At 45.4% G+C, this 25,567-nt stretch overlaps 1 protein-coding gene across 1 annotated transcript in view; it reads left to right on the top strand.

Annotated features, from left to right (window-relative positions):
- The first annotated feature begins 569 nt into the window (after positions 1 to 569).
- The window catches only part of LOC147684088 (heat shock protein beta-7-like), a 53,374-nt gene continuing 28,376 nt past the window's right edge, over positions 570 to 25,567 (top strand). The window contains exon 1 of the mRNA XM_086944444.1: positions 570 to 1,235. Coding sequence (XP_086800570.1) covers positions 1,052 to 1,235 — 184 coding nt within the window. The 5' untranslated portion in view covers positions 570 to 1,051. The remainder of the gene's footprint in view (positions 1,236 to 25,567) is intronic.

Here is a 25,567-nt window from a genome sequence, read left to right as displayed (position 1 = left end):
CTATTGGGGTTGCATTATTATTTGCACCGCCAATACCTCAAACTATCAGTAATGTCAGACCTATTGCATTGCAAATGCTTCTTTGTATTTGAAGTTATAGTTATCTTTCAGAGAGGCCAGCGTGTGAGCAGCGTTCTGAATTAGCTCCGATCTCGCCCCAGAGAGGCCAAAGAGTGAATGTGCGGCTCCATTTGCTCCAGGTATTGAGCTCCAGGTCAAATAAGTGGGGGGACGCCGTCCACCCAAGTGGTACCCCGACTCGAGCCCTGGCTGAATTTAAATTAAAAATCCCACTCATCACTTTTTGGTTTTCCACAGTGTAACGACATAAGTGCGATGGTTATGCCCAGATCTTGGCCCTGTGTTCGGATATCAAAGGACCTTGCCACGTAGGACTGCTCTATTGTAGCAAGAGCAAAGGCTGATTTGAATATGGCTAGCTCCTGTCTGAGGTGGCATGTTGCCCACAAACAAAACGATAGACTGGAATGGGGCCCAAGTAATTACTAGCGGCCGAGATTAATTCAGCCAGTCCATCCATCACGTTTTAGTTCTGAGCTCCACAGATCAATACAGAACGTCAGCAGTGGTGTGCACACCGACCCCTGTCACCCCCCCCCCCCGCCCCCCCTGCCTCAGACCCTGCCACTCTGCCTATCACCACAGCGAGGCCCTTATCTGACATTCCTCGGAGTCCGACGCGTGCACCTCACTCTGATTCTGTGAAGAGGAGCAGTCTCTGCGGAGTGCCACCTCTAAGTATGGGCATGTCGAGGCCCCCCAGCGCAGATCTCTCCCAGAGGTGCCTCCCCGAGAGCAGCGCCCCTGACTTGCCCTTTCACGGTCTCTCAGCCAGGCTCGCCGCGTCTCCTGTTCCCTGCGCATCTTTCTGCCTCCATCTCTCGTTGTGTTTTCCGCTGCACATCTCTGTTGACACTTCCCCGTTCGCCCGCCCCTCGTGGCCCGGCTTTCCTAAACTCGTTCCCCTCCTCTCTTCCCCTGCCTTCACCTCTCTTCTCCCCCGTCTCCTACCTTCACTCTCCCCCTCGTCATGTCCTCCCGCAGCTCCTCGTCCACCTACCGCTCCTCTCAGCGCTACAGCGCTTTCGGTTCCAACTCCTCGGGCGAGCCCAGCTGCTTCGAGCCGCTGATGGAGAGCACGCGGGCCCTGGACCACGGCGGCCTGCGCCGCAGCTCCTTCGGCATCCCGCCCCGGGAGCCCTTCAGGTACTCAGGTGGGTCAAATCAGAAGAAGTTGTGTTTTTTTTTAGGTCCGGCTGCTTGGCAAGCACAGCTGTCAGACCTATAGTTAATAGTTCTTAAAAAAATACAGAGAGTGGACTTTGGGGTTGCTCGGGGAAATAGCCGTTCTGCCCCTCAAGATGCAGCTGTTTGATGTATCCTTCCGCGCTCCAAAGGAGTGCTTGCAGTGTCATGCATGGGGTGCTACGTAACATCTCAAAATACAATTAATCATTGCATATCTTTATATCACAGATCTTCTGTCGAGAGAAAAAAAAATCATTTTACATTTTGTGTTTTCACCGCAGCAAATATTTACAAATATCTTATTCAAGACTCAAAATGCTAGCCAGACCTACTGCCTTTGCCAATATGCTTGTTTTAGGTAGCACTCGCATCGTCATTTTTGCCATCTTTACGTACTTTAAATGGCTGGTGTTGTCATCATGAGGGTTAATGATTCCCAAATAATGAACCTCAGCATAATGCACTGGACTTCCTGGGTTTTGGACTCGGGACCTGCAGTTCACGTGCTTTTAACGCTTTGGGATTTCTTGGGGGCGTAGAAGTATTCCAGCCAGGGATGATCTTCAGGGACCAGAACTGAGGGTCCCATGTTTAGGGGTGTCCTCCATGGAGTAATGTTTATAAAAAATTGGTTAACCCAATAGACCCTTGTAGGCATGGGCAATAAATCATTCAAAGTAAAGATGTCTAAAAGGGATTCCACTTGAACTAAAAATATTTTCTGTTTCAAACTATTTTTGAGTCAACCAAGTACAATCAGACTCCTAAGTGTCCAATTAGACAACCAAAATAAATGCAGTTTACAAAGAACAAAGAAAACAAAGCACACGGAAGATCCTAATCGTATAAAATGAATGTATCTGATTTTGACATGTTGAAATTAAGAAGGGTACAATTGGACAAAGTAAATATCCGCAAATAAACTTATGACAAGGATGTATAGATGAATTTAGACACAGTTCATAACCTGCGTCAGCTCCTAAAAATAACAAAGCAAATATTATCCCAAAATAAATATTGCTTGAGAAAATGAAGATTTTCTTGGAGTTGGCGAGACTGTCGACGTTTCGGTCTGTGTGGCATCAGTCCTTTAGACCATCCTCAGGACAATTTACTTTTTGCAAGATATACAACCTTCTATGATATTCACAGGGAACCAACAGTTGACCTTGAGTCAAGATAGCAGTTGTAACCTGTGCCCTGTAAGATCCACGTTAAATGGGCCCCATATCCCCTCAGACAGCTATATACAGTGTACATTTGGGACCTAAAAAATAAGGTCCCCGGTGCTACTGCACCAGATGCACTAATGGTAGCTGCATCACTGGGAGTGACCTTCATGGCCCAGGGTGAGGAATCAATAGGACAACCAACAGCACGAGCTGGCCTTTAAAGGCCCAGATTAGTGAAGCCTCGTCCACAGAGGACTTTGAGGAGCAAATTTGGGAAACTCTCCCGAGGAATTTTCAAGGGAAAGATCCTTTATTGGCCAGACCTGGAGAAACCTTCTCAGTGGGGCCTTCATAGGCCAGGACCGAGGACTTTTCAAGTAGAGGTGATCTGAATGGTCCGTGATCAGTAACTCATTATCCAGAAAAACCTTTTACTGCCATGGGCGGGAAAACCTAATCTGGAATAACTTGATGATCCCAAACAGGCAATTCCCGATCCGAGGGTGAACACGAGGGACCCTGGCTTGGGTGACCTCAGCTACGAGGACCTCAATCTGTCATGGATGGTGACGCCTGGGCCTTGTCCAGGAGGTCTTGCCTGAATATGGACTGAGGCGCCTGCTCCAGCATGACATGCATGGACCATGGCAGTGATAACCTTTTCCAGATGGTCCTAGGGTTAGATATGTCCACCAGCATGGGCCATGGTGATGGAAACCAATTCCAGTAAGATCAGGATGTGGCTAGGGTTAGAGACGCCTTCCAGCATGACATGCATGGACCATGGCAGTGATGACCTATGCAAGAAGGACATGGATCACCGTTAGCTCAGAAGCATCCTCAAGCATGGGCCATGGCAGTGATAACCTATTCCAGATGGACCTAGGGTTAGATATGTCTACCAGCATGGGCCATGGCGGTGATAACCTATTCCAGATGGACCTAGGGTTAGATATGTCTACCAGCATGGGCCATGGCAGTGATAACCTATTCCAGATGGACCTAGGGTTAGATATGTCTACCAGCATGGGCCTTGGCAGTGATAACCTATTCCAGATGGTCCTAGGGTTAGATATGTCCACCAGCATGGGCCATGGTGGTGGAAACCAATTCCAGTAAGATCAGGATATGGCTAGGGTTTGAGACGCCTTCCAGCATGACATGCATGGACCATGGCAGTGATGACCTATGCAAGAAGGACATGGATCACCGTTAGCTCAGAAGCATCCTCAAGCATGGGCCATGGTAGCATAATAACGGTGATGGATCAAGCCCTGATCTTTGGACTGGGTAAGAGTGGTCTGCTTAATTCAGACACTCTGTTCATCACCACCCCCTTTTCTGAATCGTTTTTGGCCACTATAGGTGTGGCAGGGTATACTCAGACATGAGTCCCTTGCTCACTGCACCATCAGGATTCAAGCAAGCCGGGCCGACGACGGCTGAAATGCCAGAAACCGGTCCCCGGAAGCTTGTCTCCTTTCTGGTGAAGAATTGGCTTGGTAGTTTAGTCTGCCCTGTTCCCATGATGCACTGGGCCAGGGACAGACTGATTTGCATATAGCCAGGTTCTGAGCTGGGATGGTGCAGTGAGCTTAATAACGGTGATGGATCAAGCCCTGATCTTTGGACTGGGTAAGAGTGGTCTGCTTAATTCAGACACTCTGTTCATCACCACCCCCTTTTCTGACTCATTTTAGGCCACTATAGGTGTGGCAGGGTATACTCAGACATGAGTCCCTTGCTCACTGCACCATCAGGATTCAAGCAAGCCGGGCAGACGACGGCTGAAATGCCAGAAACCGGTCCCCGGAAGCTTGTCTCCTTTCTGGTGAAGAATTGGCTTGGTAGTTTAGTCTGCCCTGTTCCCATGATGCACTGGGCCAGGGACAGACTGATTTGCATATAGCCAGGTTCTGAGCTGAGATGGTGCAGTGAATTAAATAACGGTGAAGGATCAAGCCCTGACCTTTGGACTTGGTAAGAGTGGTCTGCTTAATTCAGACACTCTGTTCATCACCACCCCCTTTTCTGAATCGCCTAGGGTTAGATATGTCCACCAGCATGGGCCATGGTGGTGGAAACCAATTCCAGAAGGACCAGGATCACCGTTCGCTTAGAAACATCCTCCAGCATGAGTCAGGGCAATGGAAACCCATTCAGTTAGACAAGGATGATCCTAAGCTTAGAAATGTCTTTCAGCATGACCTGCACGGACAATAGCAGTGGAAACTTATTACAGTGGGACCAGGATGGTTCTATAATTAGAAATATCATCCAGCGTGATCATCACGGACCAGGGCAGTGGAAACCTATTCCAGTAGAACAAAGATAATCTTAGGCTTAAAAACCTCTCCCAGGAGTACCAGTATGGACTTGGGCAGTGGAAACCAACTCCAGGAGAGACAAGACGAGACTAGACTTAGAAACACCATCTGGCAGGGCCAGCTTGGGCCTCACAACACCCACTCTTCCAATAGGGATTGAAGAGACAGGGGCTGGGAAAATGTGTTACACCGCTATCGGGAAGAATCAGTGACGGCTGACACAATTAGGAGGTGGTGGGGCAGGTGGAAGGAGTGCAGGGGAGGGGGAATGCAAGGTGGGAGGTAATCATTAAAAAAGAAAAAAAAACACTTACCTTAACCTGACATCCAGTCACCTGCAGCGTTGCATTGCGCCTCAGTGTACTTGCTTTTCCCTGCAGGCACTGGGGTAGCATCACAGACTCCCCGTGCAATCCTTGCGCTGGTCTTCTATCAGAGCAGTGCGGGGATTGACCTGAGCGGGTTGAGAAGATGCTCCGCTCAGGGAGTCTGTGGGGTTTCTTCAGCCCGGCTGTTCAATGCAGCCTTGCTGGGGAAACCTAAGTGCGCATGTGAATTTTGGTCGGCCTGAGACGAATGGACAAACACACATGTGCACTTAGAAGTGCGCATAGCACTCCTCCTAATCCCTCCCATGCCTTGGCCCCGCCCCTCCCTGCATACGCTTACTCAGAGCCAGTAAGTGAAAAATAAAACAATAGTAACATATTTTATTTTTCACTTGCTGCCTCGGAGCCAGTGGGGAGCCGCCCCCGGGAAGAATATGATAGGTGAGGGATTGGTGCCTTGTTTTAGAAGAATCTACAAAGGCCAGGCTGGTGACACCTCAGCTAGGACCACCAAGGACCAGGGCTGATACCCTTCCTCTTCAAGAATCTTGTGCTCACCAGGTAGGCTGGGGACACCTCCTCCAACAGAACCATTATGAGCCAGGACTGATTTTGTTTGAAAACCATCTTCAGAGGTATATTTCAATACTTTGGTTTTGAGAAGAAACAAGGTACACACTTTACAAACTGCATGAGTTTGTAAACTGCATGAGTCAGCAACTATTTGTCTGCTCCAGCTTTTTCACATAAAAATGTTTATAACATCAAACATATGCCACGTGGGTTGCTGGAGGATATAACCTTTATTGTCATAGTTGACATTTATTTACGGTGGAGGCAATTGACAAATCCATGACTATCGCAGTGCATGCTGTATCTTTGAACTACTGGTTGGTGAGAAAGTAGGAAGATAGTTATAGGAAGGATAAAAAAATCTTGATCAGAGGTGGGCAGGGAAAGCGATGACAACGGGGTGAGTGGAATCACTGGGTGACAGGGGGCTTTGCTGGTTGGTAAAACCCAGAAGTGGGACCACAAGGGTGTTTTCTTGCCACTATTAGGTTAATTTTGGATCTGGAGCTCTCTGTAGGGTCTCCCCCAAACGTTTTGCTTTCACCCTCCTGTTTTCTGAACCTGTTTTTGTTGGCTTTTAGGACTCTGCGCACTTTACCACTGCTAAGCAAAACTAAAGTGCTTGTGCTCTCTCCTCTAACCCCTTCGCTGCTGATGACTAGCTCAGCTCGTCATCAGCCATGGGTGGCGTGTGCTGATGACGAGCTGAGCTCGTCATGTAACGCGGCTTTTAAAAAAAAGCCGCACAGCGCAAAAATCGCCGCAGCATCGATGCGGTTAAATATGGTACAATGTAATTACACCCAAATGGCATATTTGATTTATTTCAATGTCCCTAGTAAAGTGGCACTACATGTACCCAGGCCCTGTAAATTAAATGCTACTAATGGGCCAGAAGCACGGATTGTGCCACTTACTGAAGTAGCCCTTTCATACGTCTCAGGCCTGCCATCACAGCCTGTGTGTGCCGCCTTAAACTGCCATTCGACCTGGGAAAATAAATGTTTAATGCCTATAAGTCACCCTTAGGTATGCCCTAAGCAGGCCCTAGAGCTCAGTGCAGTGTATTTAAAAAGTTGAATATGTACTTTTACGTTTTACATGTCCTAGTAGAAAAAAACTCTTACATTTGTTTTTCACTACTGCAAGGGCAACCTCTCTCATAGGATAACAATGAGCCACCTTATTACCTTTAATAAGTGCTAACTTTCAATTAGGAGCAAGTAGGAATGCCAAGTTTATTATCTGAAAGAATTGTAAGTTAAACCCTCTTTAGTGTTAAATTCTGATTTAAAGTCACAATTCTGGAAATGCCACTTTTAGAAAGTAGGAATTTTCTTGTTCTTACCATTTGGTGCCTGCAGACTATATCCTGGGTCACATGACTAGGTGGAGCTGGCAGTTGGTTTTGGGGGAATAGGTGATTGCAGGATGAGCAATCTCTGACTTAATAGGGGGGTATAGCTGTCAACTACCACTCTTGCACATCACAAAGACTCTTCCTCAGCAAACTTACAAGCTGGTGCCAGGGCCGGGAGTTCAGAAATTCCAATTCAAGGACAAAGACTTATGACTTCATCTACAAGAGCATTCATGGTCCAGGGCTGATGGCAATTCACCCAAAAGGACTTTGATTGGGGAGGCCCTACAAAACGTCTCGTCGAGCATCAAGCCGGTGACACATCACTCATGAGGACCTCCATGGGCTGGGACTGATGCTGCTTCATCGATAAAGCCATTCATTGGCCAGGGGTGATGACACTTCGTCTATGGGAACCTGCATGGGCTGTGTCTGATGTACTGCCTAGTCGGTAAATTGGGCAGCATGGAATCTGCTCATTGGCCCACTTAGCACCAGCAGAAGAGGGAGGGTCATGAATGGTGGAGAAAGTATGACTTTTCAATAATGAAATATAAATCTCCAAAAATTTAGAAGACAGTGGAAGCCTCATGATATACAAATGCCATTCATGTGAAAAAAATTGAAACAGAAGTCCACTTGGCCGAGCTTAATTGTAGGTAAATGAAGGAATCAATCAATCAATTGGCATTGTAGGCACGCTACTCACCCGTGAGGGTCTCAAGGCGCTGGGGGAGGGTCCGCAGATCTGTTTAGCTGAAGAGCCAGGTCTTGAGGGTCTTCGTGAAGGTGTTTAGGTAGGGGGCGCGTCTGATGTCTGCTGGTAGCTCGTTCCAGGTCTTGGCTGCAATGACTGCAATGCGGTAATAGGTAGGAATGCGGCTTTTTTGGATGTCCGTGTCATTCATGCGATGTGTGTGGTTTGTTTCCCCCCCTAATACAGCACTGGCTGCCGTGACAGCCTCGAGGTGCTACCACAAAACTTAAATTCAGACATAAAATTAATAACACAAATAACTCATTCGATCAGATTTAAAAGCCTCAAACATGTCGGCTCTTCACAGCAAATAGAAAAACAAGAGACTCAGAAATGTCCTTGTTCACTTTGGTATTAAATTTACCATAATGGGAACAGGAGCAGATCTGTTTGGCGACCTCGTACCATCATTTGGCCATCATTACCTTGGCTTACCGCGCCAATATTTTAGCTCATTTGGCTAGTATGCGCATCAGATCTAAACAGAAAAGCAGATGTTTTTTGAGTTTATGAACAGTCATAAGTGTATTCAGGTGGACAGGTGCTGACATATTAATTCATTTTTATTTGAGAGTGTCCTCATCTTAACAAGTGTATCGATTGGTAACCATGACAATTTACACTGCATCTCGGATGGATGCCCTAAAGATGGGAAATCAGGAATTCAATTTAATTTTGAATGGCCTGCAATTCAAACAATATCTTTGTAAGCAAGTCCAATAAACACTGTCATGCAGTATTGCATTCTGGACTTTACAGAAGCCTGAATGAGCACTCTATGATGGTCCTGGTGCAGGGAGAGGACATCTAAAAGAGGTTGTACAGATGATAAAGGGCTACTTGGGGATATTGTTAACCTGTGTCAGGCCATGTCAAAGGGAGGCTTACCAGAGAAGGGCACCCAACTAAGACAAATGCAGCCTTATTACAATTAAGGTGAATACAGTTGTCCCTTGTCTGTTTCTATTCACCCTCTAGACACTAAGCAACTGCCACAGCATCTGGTGACCCTACACAAAAGATGTGAATCTGACACCATAGACCAAACTCAGAGACCAGCCCAACTAAAGCAAACACATAGGTGTTGAGCAGAATGAGAAATAATGCAAATCCATGGGGACCATCAAATAGAACACATCTTTAAGATGGTGGAAAGGCCCAATAACTAATCCTCTACCACACCCCGTCTGTTTGGGCGAGGCATTATCTGAAAATCGAGCGGTCCACAGTCTCAAAAGCATCCTGACTAATATCAGGGCTGCTGGCCTTCTTCTTTCTTCCAGATCTAGTATTTGCTCTTGAACAAAACATCAAAGTGAAGTCAAACTGACAATTTGCCTAAAAGGTGGTTGTCTGTTAGGCAGGAAGACACTCTTAAGAATTGGTGGATATGGGCGGAACAATCTGTCTCCATCATCTTCCTGTTTCTTGGAGATCCAGGACTGGCTGATGTGCCCACCCCACCTTCTGGAGTGATGTGATGCTCTGTTATGGTTTTGTAGGCTGTGTGAGGTGTGTGGAGCTGTGTAAGGTACTTTGGAGTAGTATGAGTGGAGTGGGGCTGTGTGAGATTCCATGGAGTTTGCAGATCCAGGATGTCATGTTGTGGAGCTCTGTGAGTTACCCTGGAGTTACGTGAGTGATGTGGTGCTCCGTAAGGCGTCTTGGAGTTGCATGAGTGGTTTGGAGCCCGTGAGGCTATAGGAAGTTGCACAGCTAGTGTGTAATACTCGAGAGAGGTTTGGAGTTGCATGAGCGGTGCTGAGCTCTGTGAGGTTCAATGCAGTTGTAGGAATGATTTTAAGTTCTGTGAGTTTCTTGGAGTTAGATGGGTGGTGACTAGACATGTAAGCACAAAGGTTGTGAAACTCTAAGGTTCCTTGGAGGTGGGTGAGGTTTAAGTTCTCAGAGCCCCCTTGGAGTTGCATGAGTTGTAAGGAGATCTGTGAGGTCCTTGGAGTTGTCCGCGTGGGACACATCTCGAGGAGGTCTCTTGGATTTACATGAATGTTCTGGAGCTCTGCGAGGCTCCTTTGTATGGCAAGAGTGGTGTGGAACTCTAATATTCACTGGATCTACATGAGTGGAGTGTAGTTCTGTGAGGTTGATTGGTGTTGCTTGAGTGGAGTAGAGCTCCGGGTGGTTCTATGGAGCTGCATGAGGCGTGGGGCACTCTCTGGGGTTCTTTTGTGTTGCATCAGCTGCTAAAGCGCTGTGAGGTTCTTTGGCATTGCAAAAATGGTTTAGAATGTTCTGTGATTTTTTTGGGGTTGCATGAATGGTGTGGAGTTTTCTGAGGTTGCTTGCTGGTGGTTGCTGGTGCGTGTAGCTCTGTGACGCCTCCTGGATTTGTATAAGTGATAAAGAACTCTCTGAGATTCCTTGCACTTACCTGACTTATGTGGAGATGGGTTATGGTGCATGATGTTGCATGAGGGGTATGGAGCACTATGCAATGCCTTAGAGTATCATTTGAATGTGGAGGTCTGTGAGGATCACTGGAGTTGCATAAGTTGTGTGAAGCTCTGAGGTTCCTAGGAGTTCCATGAATGGTGTGGAACCTTGTGAGGCTCCTTGAAGTTACGCAAGAGGTGTCCTTGGCTTTGTGTCTGTGGAGGGAGGTCTACAAGATTCCACAGAGTTGGGTACTTCTTATAGTTCCGTTAGGGTCATCGGCATTGCAAGCAGGGGGTGAAACTATGTGACATTTTTGCCTTTACATGACTGATGTGGAACTCAGCTTCCCTGCATGGAATTGCTCAGGAATGTGGAGGTCTATCAGGCTCCTTGGTGTTACATGATTGGTGCAGAGCTCTCTTGGGTTGCATTGAATTGCATGAGGGTGGGGCTCTCAGTGTGATCTTTAGAGTTTCATGGGGGGGGGAGCTCTGTTCGGTTCCTTGCAGTTTGATGAGTGGCGCGGAGCACTGTGACGTTCTTTGGAGTTTGATGAGTAGTGAGGAGCTCTTTGGTGTTCAACTGAGTTCATTGAGTGGCGTGGAGCTCCATTGGTGTCTTTAGACTTTGATGAATAGTGAGGAGCTCTTTGATGTTCGGTGGAGTTCGTTGAGTGGTGTGGAGCTCTGTGAGGTTCTTTGGGGTTACTTGAGTGATGTGGAGATGTGCATGGTCTCTTGGATTTGAATTTGTGTTGTGTAGTTCTCAAGGTTCCTTGGCGTTTCATGAGTAGTGTGGAGCTCTTTGGTGTTCAATGAAGTTCGTTGAGTGGCGTGGAGCTCTAAGAGGGTCTTTGGAGTTTGATGAGCAGCGAGGAGCTCTTAGGTGTTCAATGGAGTTCGTTGAGTGGCGTGGAGCTCTGTGAGGTTCCTTGCAGTTGCTCGAGTGATGTGGAGCTCTGTGAGGTTTCTTAGAGTTTGAGGAGTATTGAGGAGCTCGTTGGTGTTCAATGGAGTTCGTTGAGTGGCGTAGAGCTCTATGAGGGTCTTTGGAGTTTGATGAGTAGTGAGGAGCTCTTTGATGTTCAGTGGAGTTCGTTGAGTGGCGTGGAGCTCTATGAGGGTCTTTGGAGTTGCTTCAGTGATGTGGAGATGTGCATGGTCTCTTGGGTTTGCATGTGTGGTGTGTACTTCTCAAGGTTCTTTGGAGTTTGATGAGTAGTGAGGAACTATTTGGTGTTCAATGGAGTTCGTTGAGTGGCGTGGAGCTCTATGAGGGTCTTTGGAGTTTGATGAGTAGCGAGGAGCTCTTTGGCGTTCAATGGAGTTTGTTGAGTGGCGTGGAGCTCTATGAGGGTCTTTGGAGTTTGATGAGTAGAGAGGAGCTCTTTGGCGTTCAATGGAGTTTGTTGAGTGGTGTGGAGCTCTATGAGGGTCTTTGGTGTTTGATGAGTAGTGAGGAGCTCTTTGGTGTTCAATGGAGTTCGTTGAGTGGCGTGGAGCTCTGTGAGGTTCCTTGCAGTTGCTCGAGTGATGCGAAGCTCTGTGAGGTTTCTTGGAGTTTGAGGAGTATTGAGGAGCTCTTTGGTGTTATATGGAGTTTGTTGAGTGTCGTGGAGCTCTATGAGGGTCCTTGGAGTTGCTTGAGTGGCGTGGAGCTCTATGAGGGTCTTTGGTGTTTGATGAGTAGTGAGGAGCTCTTTGGTGTTCAATGGAGTTCGTTAAGTGGCGTGGAGCTCTGTGAGGTTCCTTGCAGTTGCTCGAGTGATGCGAAGCTCTGTGAGGTTTCTTGGAGTTTGAGGAGTATTGAGGAGCTCTTTGGTGTTCAATGGAGTTTGTTGAGTTTCGTGGAGCTCTATGAGGGTCTTTGGAGTTTGATGAGTAGCAAGGACCTCTTTGATGTTCAATGGAGTTTGTTGAGTGTCGTGGAGCTCTATGATGGTCTTTGGAGTTGCTTGAGTGGTGTGGAGCTCTGGTGTTCAATGGAGTTCGTTGAGTGGTGTGGAGCTCTATGAGGGTCTTTGGAGTTTGATGAGTAGTGAGGAGCTCTTTGGTGTCCAATGGAGTTTGTTAAGTGGCGTGGAGCTCTATGAGGGTCTTTGGAGTTGCTTGAGTGGCGTGGAGCTCTATGAGGGTCTTTGGTGTTTGATGAGTAGTGAGGAGCTCTTTGGTGTTCAATGGAGTTCGTTGAGTGGCGTGGAGCTCTGTGAGGTTCGTTGGTGTTTGATGAGTAGTGAGGAGCTCTTTGGTGTTCAATGGAGTTCGTTGAGTGGTGTGGAGCTCTATGAGGGTCTTTGGAGTTGCTTGAGTGGTGTGGAGCTCTGGTGTTCAATGGAGTTCGTTGAGTGGTGTGGAGCTCTATGAGGGTCTTTGGAGTTTGATGAGTAGTGAGGAGCTCTTTGGTGTCCAATGGAGTTTGTTGAGTGGCGTGGAGCTCTATGAGGGTCTTTGGAGTTGCTTGAGTGGCGTGGAGCTCTACGAGGGTCTTTGGTGTTTGATGAGTAGTGAGGAGCTCTTTGGTGTTCAATGGAGTTCGTTGAGTGGCGTGGAGCTCTGTGAGGTTCGTTGCAGTTGCTCGAGTGATGCGAAGCTCTGTGAGGTTTCTTGGAGTTTGAGAAGTATTGAGGAGCTCTTTGGTGTTCAATGGAGTTTGTTGAGTGTCGTGGAGCTCTATGAGGGTCTTTGGAATTGCTTGAGCAGTGAGGAGCTCTTTGGTGTTCAATGGAGTTCGTTGAGTGGTGTGGAGCTCTATGAGGGTCTTTGGAGTTGCTTGAGCAGTGAGGAGCTCTTTGGTGTTCAATGGAGTTTGTTGAGTGTCGTGGAGCTCTATGAGGGTCTTTGGAGTTTGATGAGTAGCGAGGAGCTCTTTGATGTTCAATGGAGTTTGTTGAGTGTCGTGGAGCTCTATGAGGGTCTTTGGAGTTGCTTGAGCAGTGAGGAGCTCTTTGGTGTTCAATGGAGTTCGTTGAGTGGTGTGGAGCTCTATGAGGGTCTTTGGAGTTGCTTGAGCAGTGAGGAGCTCTTTGGTGTTCAATGGAGTTCGTTGAGTGTCGTGGAGCTCTATGAGGGTCTTTGGAGTTTGATGAGTAGCGAGGAGCTCTTTGATGTTCAATGGAGTTTGTTGAGTGTCGTGGAGCTCTATGAGGGTCTTTGGAGTTGCTTGAGCAGTGAGGAGCTCTTTGGTGTTCAATGGAGTTCGTTGAGTGGTGTGGAGCTCTATGAGGGTCTTTGGAGTTTGATGAGTAGTGAGGAGCTCTTTGGTGTCCAATGGAGTTTGTTGAGTGGCGTGGAGCTCTATGAGGGTCTTTGGAGTTGCTTGAGTGGCGTGGAGCTCTATGAGGGTCTTTGGTGTTTGATGAGTAGTGAGGAGCTCTTTGGTGTTCAATGGAGTTCGTTGAGTGTCGTGGAGCTCTGTGAGGTTCCTTGCAGTTGCTTGAGTGATGCGAAGCTCTGTGAGGTTTCTTGGATGTTGAGGAGTATTGAGGAGCTCTTTGGTGTTCAATGGAGTTTGTTGAGTGTCGTGGAGCTCTATGAGGGTCTTTGGAGTTTGATGAGTAGCGAGGAGCCCTTTGATGTTCAGTGGAGTTTGTTGAGTGCCGTGGAGCTCTATGAGGGTCTTTGGAGTTGCTTGAGCAGTGAGGAGCTTTTTGGTGTTCAATGGAGTTCGTTGAGTGGCGTGGAGCTCTATGAGGGTCTTTGGAGTTTGATGAGTAGTGAGGAGCTCTTTGGTGTCCAATGGAGTTGTTGAGTGGCGTGGAGCTCTATGAGGGTCTTTGGAGTTGCTTGAGTGGCGTGGAGCTCTATGAGGGTCTTTGGAGTTTGATGAGTAGCGAGGAGCTCTTTGATGTTCAATGGAGTTTGTTGAGTGTCGTGGAGCTCTATGAGGGTCTTTGGAGTTGCTTGAGCAGTGAGGAGCTCTTTGGTGTTCAATGGAGTTCGTTGAGTGGCGTGGAGCTCTATGAGGGTCTTTGGAGTTGCTTGAGTGGTGTGGAGCTCTTTGGTGTTCAATGGAGTTCGTTGAGTGGTGTGGAGCTCTATGAGGGTCTTTGGAGTTTGATGAGTAGTGAGGAGCTCTTTGGTGTCCAATGGAGTTTGTTGAGTGGCGTGGAGCTCTATGAGGGTCTTTGGAGTTGCTTGAGTGGCGTGGAGCTCTATGAGGGTCTTTGGAGTTGGTTGAGTGGTGTGGAGCTCCTTGGTGTTCAATGGAGTTGCTTGAGTGGTGTGTAGTTCTCGAGGTTACTTGGAGTTGCTCAAGTAGTGTGGAGCTCTGCAAGCTTGGCAGGCATTGCATCTGTAGAGTGGAGCTCTGCATCGATCCATGGGTTTGCGTCAGTATTATGTGGGTGTGATACGTCCATGGGATTCGCTTCTGTTGTGCGGACCTCAGCCGTTCCTTGGTGTTACAGGATTGATGCGGAGCTCTAATATGCTGCTTGAAGTTGCATGGGGGGTGTGGTTCTTTGAGATTCCTTAGAATTTCCTGCTGATGTGGGGGTCTGTGAGGTTCATTGGAGAGGCGCACATGGTGTGAAGCTCTGTGAGGTTTCCTGGAGTTCCATGGTTGATGTGGAGCTTTGCGAGGTTCTTTGAATTTGTGCACGGTGGTATGGTGCTCCCTGGGGTCTCTTGGCCACGCATCAGTGGAGTGGAGCTTTGAAACATTCCATCGAGGTGCATGAGTGGTGCTTAGTTCTGTGAGGTTCACCGTCATTGCACGATTGCTGTGGACCCGTGGGAGGTTCCCGCGGCTCATCTTTGCGAGTGGTGTGATCCTCCATGAGGTCCATTTGGGTTGTATGAGGGATCTGAAGGTCTGTGAGGGTCATCGGCATTGAAAGAATGGTTGGGGATTCTGTGAGGGTCTTTTGGGTTGAGGGACCGTGTTGGGCTCTCAGAGGTTCCTTGGTGATGCACAAGTGGCGTAGAGCTTTCTAAGGTTCCTTATTGATGCACAAGTGGCGTAGCGCTCTGCGAGGTTCCTTGGATTTGTGCATGGGTGGTGTAGCACTCCCTGCGGTCTCTTGGCCACGCATCAGTGGGGTGGAGCTTTGAAACATTCCATCGAGGTGCATGAGTGGTGCTTAGTTCTGTGAGGTTCACTGTCATTGCACGAGTGCTGTGAAGCCGTGGGAGGTTCCCACGGCTCATCTGTGTGAGCGGTGTGATCCTCCATGAGGTCCATTTGGGTTGTATGAAGGATCTGAAGGTCTGTGAGGGTCATCGGCATTGCAAGAATGGCTGGGGATTCTGTGAGAGTCTTTTGGGTTGACCGTGTTGGGCTCTCTGAGGTTCCTTATTGATGCACAAGCGGTGTAGCGCTCCGCAAGGATCCTTGGATTTGTGCACGGGTGGTGTGGCGCTCCCTGGGGTCTCTTGGCCACTCATCAGTGGGGTGGAGCTTTGAAACATTCCATCGAGGTGCATGAGTGGTGCTTAGTTCTGTGAGGTTCACCGTCATTGCGTGAGTGTTGTGGAGCCGTGGGAGGTTCCCGCGGCTCATCTGTGTGAGCGGTGTGATCCTCCATGAGGTCCATTTGGGTTGTATGAGGGATCTGAAGGTCTGTGAGGGTCATCGGCATTGCAAGAATGGTTGGGGATTCTGTGAGAGTCTTTTGGGTTGAGGGACCGTGTTGGGCTCTCCGAGGTTCCTTGGTCATGCACAAGTGGCATAGTGCTTTCGGAGGTTCCTTATTGATGCACACGCGGTGTAGCGCCCACGAGGTTCCTTGCATTTGCTTGTGCGGGATGGCACTCGGCGGTTCCTTGACATTACCCGGTTGGTCTGGAGCTCTGTTGGGTTGCATGGAAATGCTTGAGGGGTGTGGAGTGTTCTGAGGTTCCTTGGAGGTTCAAGGGGCTGTGGAGCTCCGTGAGGTTCCTTGGATTTGCTTGAGCGGGATGGCGCTGTCTGAAGTTCCTTGACATCACCGGATTGGTTGGGAGCTTCGTTAGGTTTCATGAAACCGATTGAAGGGTATGGAGCATTCTGAGGTTCCTTGGAGGTAAATGGCGCTGTGGAACTCAATGGGATTTGGTGAGTAATTTGGTACTCTATGAGGTTTTTGGAGTTTGAGGAGACGCGTGGAGCTCTGCGAAGTTCCTTGAAGTTGCATGAGTGGCGAGGGGCACTAGAAGGTTCTATGGTGCTGCGTGAGTACTTTGTAGTGCCGTTAGGTTCCTTGTAGTTGTGCGAGTAGTTTGGAGCACTGCGGAGTTCCTTGGAGTTGCCTCAATGGCGTGGAGCTCTTTGATGCGCCTTGAAGTTGCATGCAAGGAGCTGTGTGAAGTTCCATGGTTGGAGGTGCCTGACTGATGTGTTCTTCTGTGAGGTTTCTTGGCGCTTCATGAGCAGTGTAGAGCCCTGCCCTGTGCGAGTGGCTTGGAGAGCTGTGTGGTTTCTTGGCGCTTCATGAACAGTGTACAGCTCTGGCCTGCGTGAGTGGTGTGTACTCTGTGAGGTTTCTTGGCGCTTCATGAGCAGTGTCGAGCCCTGGCCTGCGTGAGTGGCTTGGAGAGCTGTGAGGTTTCTTGGCGCTTCATGAGCAGTGTACAGCTCTGGCCTGCGTGAGTGGTTTGGAGAGCTGTGTGGTTTCTTGGCGCTTCATGAGCAGTTTACAGCTCTGGCCTGCGTGAGTGGCTTGGAGAGCTGTGTGGTTTCTTGGCGCTTCATGAGCAGTGTACAGCTCTGGCCTGCGTGAGTGGCTTGGAGAGCTGTGTGGTTTCTTGGCGCTTCATGAGCAGTGTACAGCTCTGGCCTGCGTGAGTGGCTTGGAGATCTGTGAGGCTATTCGGCGGTGCAGGAGCGCTGAGGAGCTATGCTTCAGGGCGCTAAAGGTTCAAGCCAGGACTTATGGTGTCAGCGAGAGAATAAGTGCCCGGAGTGAGGGAACAGGCAGGGCTGGACGGCGGTGCTGATGAGAGTGAGCGGTGCCGGGGGGCGCCCATCAGGGACTGTCAAATGAAGATTGCCTGAACGCGCGTGAGGTAAACGATGAGCGTGGGGGGGGGGGGGGGGGGGGGGGGGGGGGGGGGGGGGGGGGGGGGGAGGGGGTGGTGGGGTTGCGCCAGCCGAGACACTGTAATCTGCCCTTGGCTAGCTGGCCCCTTCACCCCCTCGAGAGAGGCTGGGAGTGTTTGGAATGATTTTCACAGGTGATAAGACATTCGATTTTCCAAATCATTAATCTTATCGAGGCGCGCGGGGCCTGGAAACACTTGTATTCCAGTCACAGCCATAAAGGGAAATGGACTGAAACAATCCAGAGACTTAAAGCAAGGGGGAAAATGGAGAGGGAGGGAGGCGGGGCTGCGGGAGGGGGCGGGGCATGGGGGAAGGGCGTGGGCGCGCAACTCCAGGCGCACGTGGCGCGCGGAGAGAGAGAGTCAAGAAGCTATTCTGTAAAACTGTTTAATGTGATTTATGTGGCGACGGATGGACGCTTCAGGGCGCTAGAAGAGCATGGCTAGGGGCGAGAACAAACAGAAACGTTAATCATTCTCCATCAGCGGGTTGGTGCACCTGTGGTAAGAACTGAAAACAAAATTCTTGCAACACTCTCAAACCACTAACCCCTGGTAATAAAGCATTATTGATCGGAAAAAAGAGAGTCTGACAACGGAGAGAGAAGAGAACAAGGCATAGAAAATGTTGGAAAGTAGAGAGATTGAGAATATTTCACTTTACTAATTCACCCCTAATCCTTTATGGGTTCCGGAGTAGCGCGCTACTTGCTGAAAAAAAGCGCTTCAACACTCCATCAGGGGTAACAAGTGCTATATAAATGCAAACCTTTTCCCCTCTTCTATCCCTCCGCTATCTTTCTGAATCCAAATAACTGACTAACCTATCCACCACTCAAGTTACTTTCATATTTCACTGAACTAATTCAACAATAAGCCTTTTTGGGTTCCGGAGTAGTGTGCTATTTGCCGAAAAGGCGCTTCGACGCCTCCTATGGGGTGGTAAGCTCTATATAAATCCAATTACAATACAATACAATACAATGATACTGCAAATGTGAGGGCGGGAGCGTACAAGAGACGGAGATGGAATTAGAGAGCTGGAAAAGTACAACGTTGTGAGTGTGAGTGAGTCTGAGGGCCTGTTGATGAACTGCATTTAGGAGTATCAAAATTAGGACTGAAAGAGAGAAAGGGGAAGATGGAATTAGAGACCAGGCAGCCGGAGACAGTTGCTTTCTGCGCCCTAAATTGGCAGGTTATGCCCAGACGTGGGTCCCTTTCTCACTTTGCCACTGGATTCAAGCTAGCCTGGTTGAGAGGGGTGTTACCTCGAAACCAGTCCTAGGATGCTTGTTTCCTGTTCAGGGAAGACCTGGCTTGGCAGTTCAAGCTGGACTGTTCCCATGAGGAACAGGGTGAAGACTGATTTGCATATACCTGGTCTGAACTGGGGTGTCGAAGTGAGCTAAAGAACTATGATGGATGCAACTCAGATCTGTGACTAGGGGTGAGTGTCTGAAAAGTCAGTGCTCCGTCCATCATCTCCTTGTGTTTGCTTTGTTCGCCATAAGTTGGCAGAGTATGCCCTGACGTGGGTCCTTTGCTTACTGCGCCGCTGGATTCAAGCAAGCCTGGCTGATAAGGGGTGTTACCCAGAAACTGGTTCGAGGATACTTGTTTCCAGCCCAGGGGACCTGGCTTGGCAGGTTGAGCTGGGCTGTTCCCATGAGGAACTGGGTCAAGACTGATTTGCACATGGCTGGGTCTAAACTGGGGTGGCTGAGTGAGCAAAGGAACGGTGATGGATTAAACCCAGAACTCGGACCGTGGGGTGAATGTTTGAAAACTTTCAACACTCCGTCCATCATTTTATTTTGTGATTTAGTCAGAGACCTGTGCCTTCATGTCTCCTACCTTTTCTGTGCAGAGGTGCCCACTACAGTAGCACACGTGGGTGTACGTTTTAGTAGTAAATGTGGGAGGGGCCAGAGGGGGTGGCTGAAAAATGTGGAATACTTAGCACTAAACAGGAGGGTTTTAAGGAGAGATTTATGAGATACATGCTAAAACAAAACATACACGGACAAAACATGTAAGACCATTTCAATTCTCAAAATTATGTTTATGTTATGTTAATTTTTATGGTTATGTCATGCCATGCCATGTTGTTTTGTAAAGGTTAATGTTTATGGTTATGTTATGTTAATGGGTATGTTTATGTTGTGTTATGTTACGTTACGTTACCAGATTTCACAAGAGCAGCAAATATCCCAAAAGGTGTCCTGGCACTAAATAAACACAGGAAAGGAAGCGTCCGAATCAGAGCACAGAGACAGCGCTGTCAACCAGCTGGAGACCAGCCCAACAGGTCCTAGTTTTTGCAAAAATGATTCAGAAAAGGGGGTGGTGATGAACAGAGTGTCTGAATTAAGCAGACCACTCTTACCCAGTCCAAAGATCAGGGATTGATCCATCACCGTTTTTCAGAAACCCCCTTTTCTGAATAGTTTTTGCAAAGGCAGGTCTTCAAAGCCTTCCTGAACCTTAGCAAGAAAGGGGATAGCTGTACGGGACCGGGTAGTTATTTACAGAGCTTTACCACCCTCACTGAAAAGGCGTTGACATGTGCGCAACCCTCTTTAAATCTGGGCACAACCAGTTCGAATGAGCAAAATTTGGGTGATGGTGTATAATTGCCAAGCTTCTGGCTCAAGTACGGAGGGCCACTGCTATAAACTGCTTTAAATACCAGACAAAGGGACTTTAGGAGCACCCTCTTTATTACCAACAGCCAATGCAGTGATTTTAGGGCCAAAGAGGTTGGAGGGAAATGAGGGTGCCCCAAGACCATGCTGGCTGCTGCGTTTTGTGATAGAGTTTGGAGTAATAAGACCTTCATCCAGCCGAAAAATAAAGAATTGTACTATTTCATGCAAAGTAGAAGGTGTAGAAAGAGTTACAGAAGCACTAAAGGTGTTAAAAAGGCTCAAATTTACTCCAGCCCAGTCTGGGCATACGTCAAGCACCACACATGGCCAACCACTGGCACTGCAACACACTCCCATAGAAAAAAATGGAGGCAGGGAAATGAGACCTGATAGTAAATAATGGTAAAGTACTTAAATTATTTTTCCATTAAAAAAAGTATATATATATCTATATATCTATATCTATATCTATATATCTATATATCTATATATATATATATCTATATATCTATATATATATATATATACGTATACACACAATATATATATACACATATATATAACTGTCAAACAAATCTATAAATATTTCAAAAGTTAATATCAACATTAATAAACTTTTAAACTTGTATTCAAAAATTAAAATCATTTAAATTAAACACAATTTCTAACAAAATGTAGTGTACTACATATTAAATAAAAAGTAAAAAGATTTGAGTGGATGGAAATTATTGTCAACAATCATTTATAAATCACAATCGTATGTTTACATTGATGAATTATATAATACACATCTAATTTTAATATTTAGTCTGCTATAACACTTTATTTTATTTGTTCCAAAATGAAAAAAATATGTAAAAGTAATTTACATTTATATTAAAAGATTTTTCAATTTTTTTTAAACACTACTAACCTTTAAATAGTTTTGCTATTCTTTTCTGCTGGGAGATATCAGTTATGGTGGTATAGATCTCCACCTAAATGTCCCCAGTTACTATTAATAACTTTACACTTTTAAATCCTGTTGTAGGACACTCCTCTCACGATTTGGCGGTGTAAAGGCATGTAAGCCTACACCAAGGCGTAATTTAACATTCAGAAATGGTGAATAGTTAAAATTGGTAGAGTTACACTGTAACAACTAGGTGTATTAATAATTATACACATATATATTTACCTTTGTGAATGAGCCTCTAAGTTAATGTATTTGAGAAAGACCAAGAAATAATGAGAGTCAAAGAAACTGAGAGAATTTGGGAGACAGTGATGAAGAACAGATTGGGGTACATGTAGACTATTTAGTATTCTATATACAGCTCAGGTTTTTAAATCATTCTACCTTGTTAAATATTATGTTTACCCACATTGACCTATATTTTGTGCTATTATTGACTCATAGGTTTTATTATGTTATACATACAGGCCCAAATAGGAGTAGCCAGATATTTTGGGCCTATATTTATAGTATCAGATGTAATCTAACACCACTGGGTTGGAATTAATTGGGTCCAATAAACAGCACCCAATTAGGAATGTGTCCCCACTAATGGGGAATAACTTGAAGATGTTGATGCTTACCACATCAAATCCGCGTGTCCCTGTAATTATCAGACATTTTTCCCCAATAAATTCCAGAACGACTTAACGAAATTATCCAGGGGTAAAAAACAGCAGTACATTGTTATCCGACAAACTCAGTTTATACGGTAACACTAATTAGCTCTCATACTGGAATTATGAGGGCCACTTGTAATGATTGCTCTAGTGTCATTTCAATCATTATGTAACTTTTCCTTTTTTCATTTTAAGTGCTCTAATGCTGATAGGCCATGTTCTTGCTCTATACAATCACATAAATAATTAAATTGTGCTAGTGGGTAAGAGAGCGCGTATAAATAGGTCAAGAAAAAGAACTGGAGAAAAAGGGCGAGAAGAAGGAGAAGGAGTGACAAAAGTCTACATGGAGGAGGAAGATTGCAATAGAGTGGGAGAAAACATGAGAGAGTGCAAGAAGGAGTAAGAACAACTTTAAAAACAAAACAAAAAAGAGACAGTAAGTGGGAATAAATAAAGTGAAAACCACAGTTTAGTGATAATGTGATGGTACAAGAAAGAAATAGAATGCAATCAATAAAGATTTATGTTTACACAAATATGTATGTTCATTGTAAATCTCTAGTTAAGGTTGAGGTATGGGTACAGAGAGTGACACAACACCAACAAAATTAAAAGAATAGGAAATACAAGTGTTACAGGAGTGAGACAACCTAAACTCCTACCCCAGCCTTCATGTGTGCAAGAGTTAAGCACTCATCGTAAGAGACTCAATGTGTCGCTCAGTGTGCTACACTTTCACAGATCACATATGAAACAGGAGGAATGATACATTTAACTGGTGATTGCACAGTTGCATTTCTCTTCTTAGTATATGTTGTTTACTCAAAGCAGCTCATGTTGACAAAATTATGGATAGGTTTCTTCATATTCTAATGAGTGTTATCATACGTTAAAATTATTACATAACAGTTAATATTTGTAGTTTTGACATAGTTTGCTGCTGTTTCATCCATTTTAATTGTCTTACCATTATTTTAAGCATAAGGCATATACATTTCTTGTGTTACACATAATGCAATGTTCTTTCTTAATGATTTTATAACTATGGCTTCTTGTGGGTGGGAATTAAGTTTAACTTATTAGCTTAACAGTTGCATTTCTTTTGTGTTTCTGTTGCATATACATGCCACTTCAAGTCAAGCTTAATGAATGAAACTTTAACTGAAGATGTTTCCAATTATTTTAATTGCTTTTTTAAGGGTCCAAACTCAATCCCATAGCATTAATCCTGGACTTAATGAGGGTCAATGTCCCTTTAGGACTGCACTTTATTTGTTCTATATAGAAATTAGCATGAATGGTTCCAGGCATTGTTGGCAGTTAATGGCAGCTTCCTGTGAGTATCAATGGATCTAATTGGGAAGCACTTGGAATAACCTCTGGGTTTCATATGTGATAATGTCCCCAGCCTGTAAGGAGTTGTAATGGCCCAACATATTAATGAACCTAGGTGTAATGAGCCATATTGGCCCCTTGGAGTAATACACATTAGTGACCCCGGTCAACTAATCACATGAAGTAACGAGTATTAATGCCCCATGACAGTAATGACTATAGAGCATCTTTTAATATTGTGCACCAAGTCCCAGTATGATAGATTAATAACATGAATCCATCAATGTCATTGGTGTAAAATAAATCTTGGAGCAAAGGTATGATTTTTCCTTTCCTTTCTTGTGCTAAAATGAGATATATTATAATTGATAACTTAAAAAAAAAGTCTGAATTGTTTAAGGAATGTAACGCTGAATGGGGTGAAATGCTATTAGTTTTTACTTTATTATAAAATCTTTATAGTTTACAATTCTCTGTTAAAGTAAATACAATTATAGACTAAAGTAATGAGCTTCAGTGGACATCAGTATTGCCTGACAGTAAGGGTGGGAGATAAGGTTATAATATTAACTTGCAAACACTCATCTCCTTGAGTTCGTTTTGTTCGCCCTCAGTTGGCAGGGTATGGCTAGACGTGGGTCCCTTGCTCACTTTGCCACTGGATTCAAGCAAGACTAGTTGATGAGGGGTGGTACCCTGAAACCCGTCCCAATTTGCTTGTTTACGGTCCAGGGAAGACCTGGCTTGGCAGTTCGGGCTGGACTGTTCCCATGAGGCACAGGGTCAAGACTGATTTGCATATGGTTGGGTCTGACCCAGGGTAGCGAAGTGAGCTGAATAACGATGGATTCAACCCATATCTGTGATTGGGGGTGAGTGTCTGAAAGCTTCAGGGCTCCATCCATCGTCTCCTTGTATTTGCTATATTACTACCTTAACAGGTGAATTTCCTGTCTTCTTAAGCTGTGTGTTGTAGCCAAAATAAGCTCCCTCATTGCTAACATAACCGTAACAAATATTTTTCATGTGAATTTGGGACAAATTTTGTTTACAATTTCAGTCTCGTAGCCTTAAGGGCCCCAGGCATTAACGTACATCAACATCCCCAGGGCCAAAGAGCCTTGGTGGACTCAGAAAGCAATTCATTTGAATGGCTATAAGCAATAAAGAGTATCAATGGCCTGCAGCACTACATGAAAGACTCATAACAATAATAAGCTTAAACCCCTTCGCTGCGGTGTTAATTTTGCTGTGGTGCGGGCGGGGCTACGGGTCGGCATGCGCCGCAGTGCTCATGACGGCTCCCGGCCGACATAAATCACGGTGGCCGTGTGCTCATGACAGCCGGGAGCCGTCAGAACTCCGCCCACTGATTAATTTGCCCGCACAGGCAGGGAATTAATCACGCATGGGTGGAGCGGCATCGTTCTGACGGCTCCCGGCCGTCATGAGCACACTCCTACCGTGACTCATGACTGCCGCGAGCCGTCCTGAGCACCGAAGATTTTAAGATACTTGGGCATTAATGAGCATCAATGACTCCCAGTGCTAAAAGTCTTCAGTGATAGGTATCAATGACCCTTAAATGAATGTTTTTGTCAAAGACACTTTAGAAATATTAATCATTTTAATAGGACTGTTGAAAGTGTCAACGTTTTTATACATTTTTTATCCTTTTCCTATATTTTATATATACATATTCTATGCATGATGTTTTTTATATATACTGAGAATTTCCAAGTGACTGAATATATGAGTCCATAACTCACACTATGTGGGAATCGGGACATATGTTTCATTGATGTGAATGTACCATTGTGGTGTTCGATGGACTGCATTACCCTCAACATTCGTTATTGCACCTTATCACACAATGCACTTTATTTACTTTATTTATGGTGTCCAAAAGATTGCTAAAGTTATATTTTTTTTAAATGTAGAAACATTAAAAAAAAATTAAAACATGTAGAAATAAATATAAAAAAGTATGCTAACTTATGGAATATTGGTCAGTCTGTTTACAGTTTTTATTAGGTCACGTGATTTGTTGCACAGGTGTAAATACGTTGTAAAAATAGCGTCTCACTATTGGCGAACAAGGCTGCGAGTCAGCCGAAACGCATAGCTTCGAGGTTGACAATAAAAGCAGTTTTGAGTCTCATCTAAGTGTTGTCATTTTTGAAGGCTTTCAAAGGAATTGTATATATGTGTGTGTATATATATATATACATATATATATATATACATACATATATATATACATACATACATATATATATATATACATACATATATATATATACATACATATATATATATACATACATATATATATATACATACATATATATATATACATACATATATATATACATACATATATATATATACATACATATATATATATACATACATATATATACATACATATATATATATACATACATATATATATATACATACATATATATATACATACATATATATATATATATATATATATATATATATATATATATAACACCGTGCAAATATGCAATACATATTTAAAAACTAGGAAAACAGAACTCATGCTAATAAGAACAGCCAATGAATTTGTCAAAACCTAGGCTTCTAAAAGAAACAATCTTTTGTCATTTGTTCTGGGAAAATGTGACAGACGATGAATGTGTACATGCAGAGTTGGAGTAAGACAGAAAATAGGGCCAGGTAGCAAAATGAAACTGGTTCTTCTTTGTGAATAGAGTGTTAATAACAAGGT

The sequence above is a fragment of the Lissotriton vulgaris genome, chromosome 11 (genome assembly GCF_964263255.1).
Source record: "Lissotriton vulgaris chromosome 11, aLisVul1.2, whole genome shotgun sequence".
NCBI lineage: Eukaryota > Metazoa > Chordata > Amphibia > Caudata > Salamandridae > Lissotriton > Lissotriton vulgaris.
Note: the sequence above shows the minus strand (reverse complement) of the source record. Positions and strands in the feature narration are given on the sequence as shown.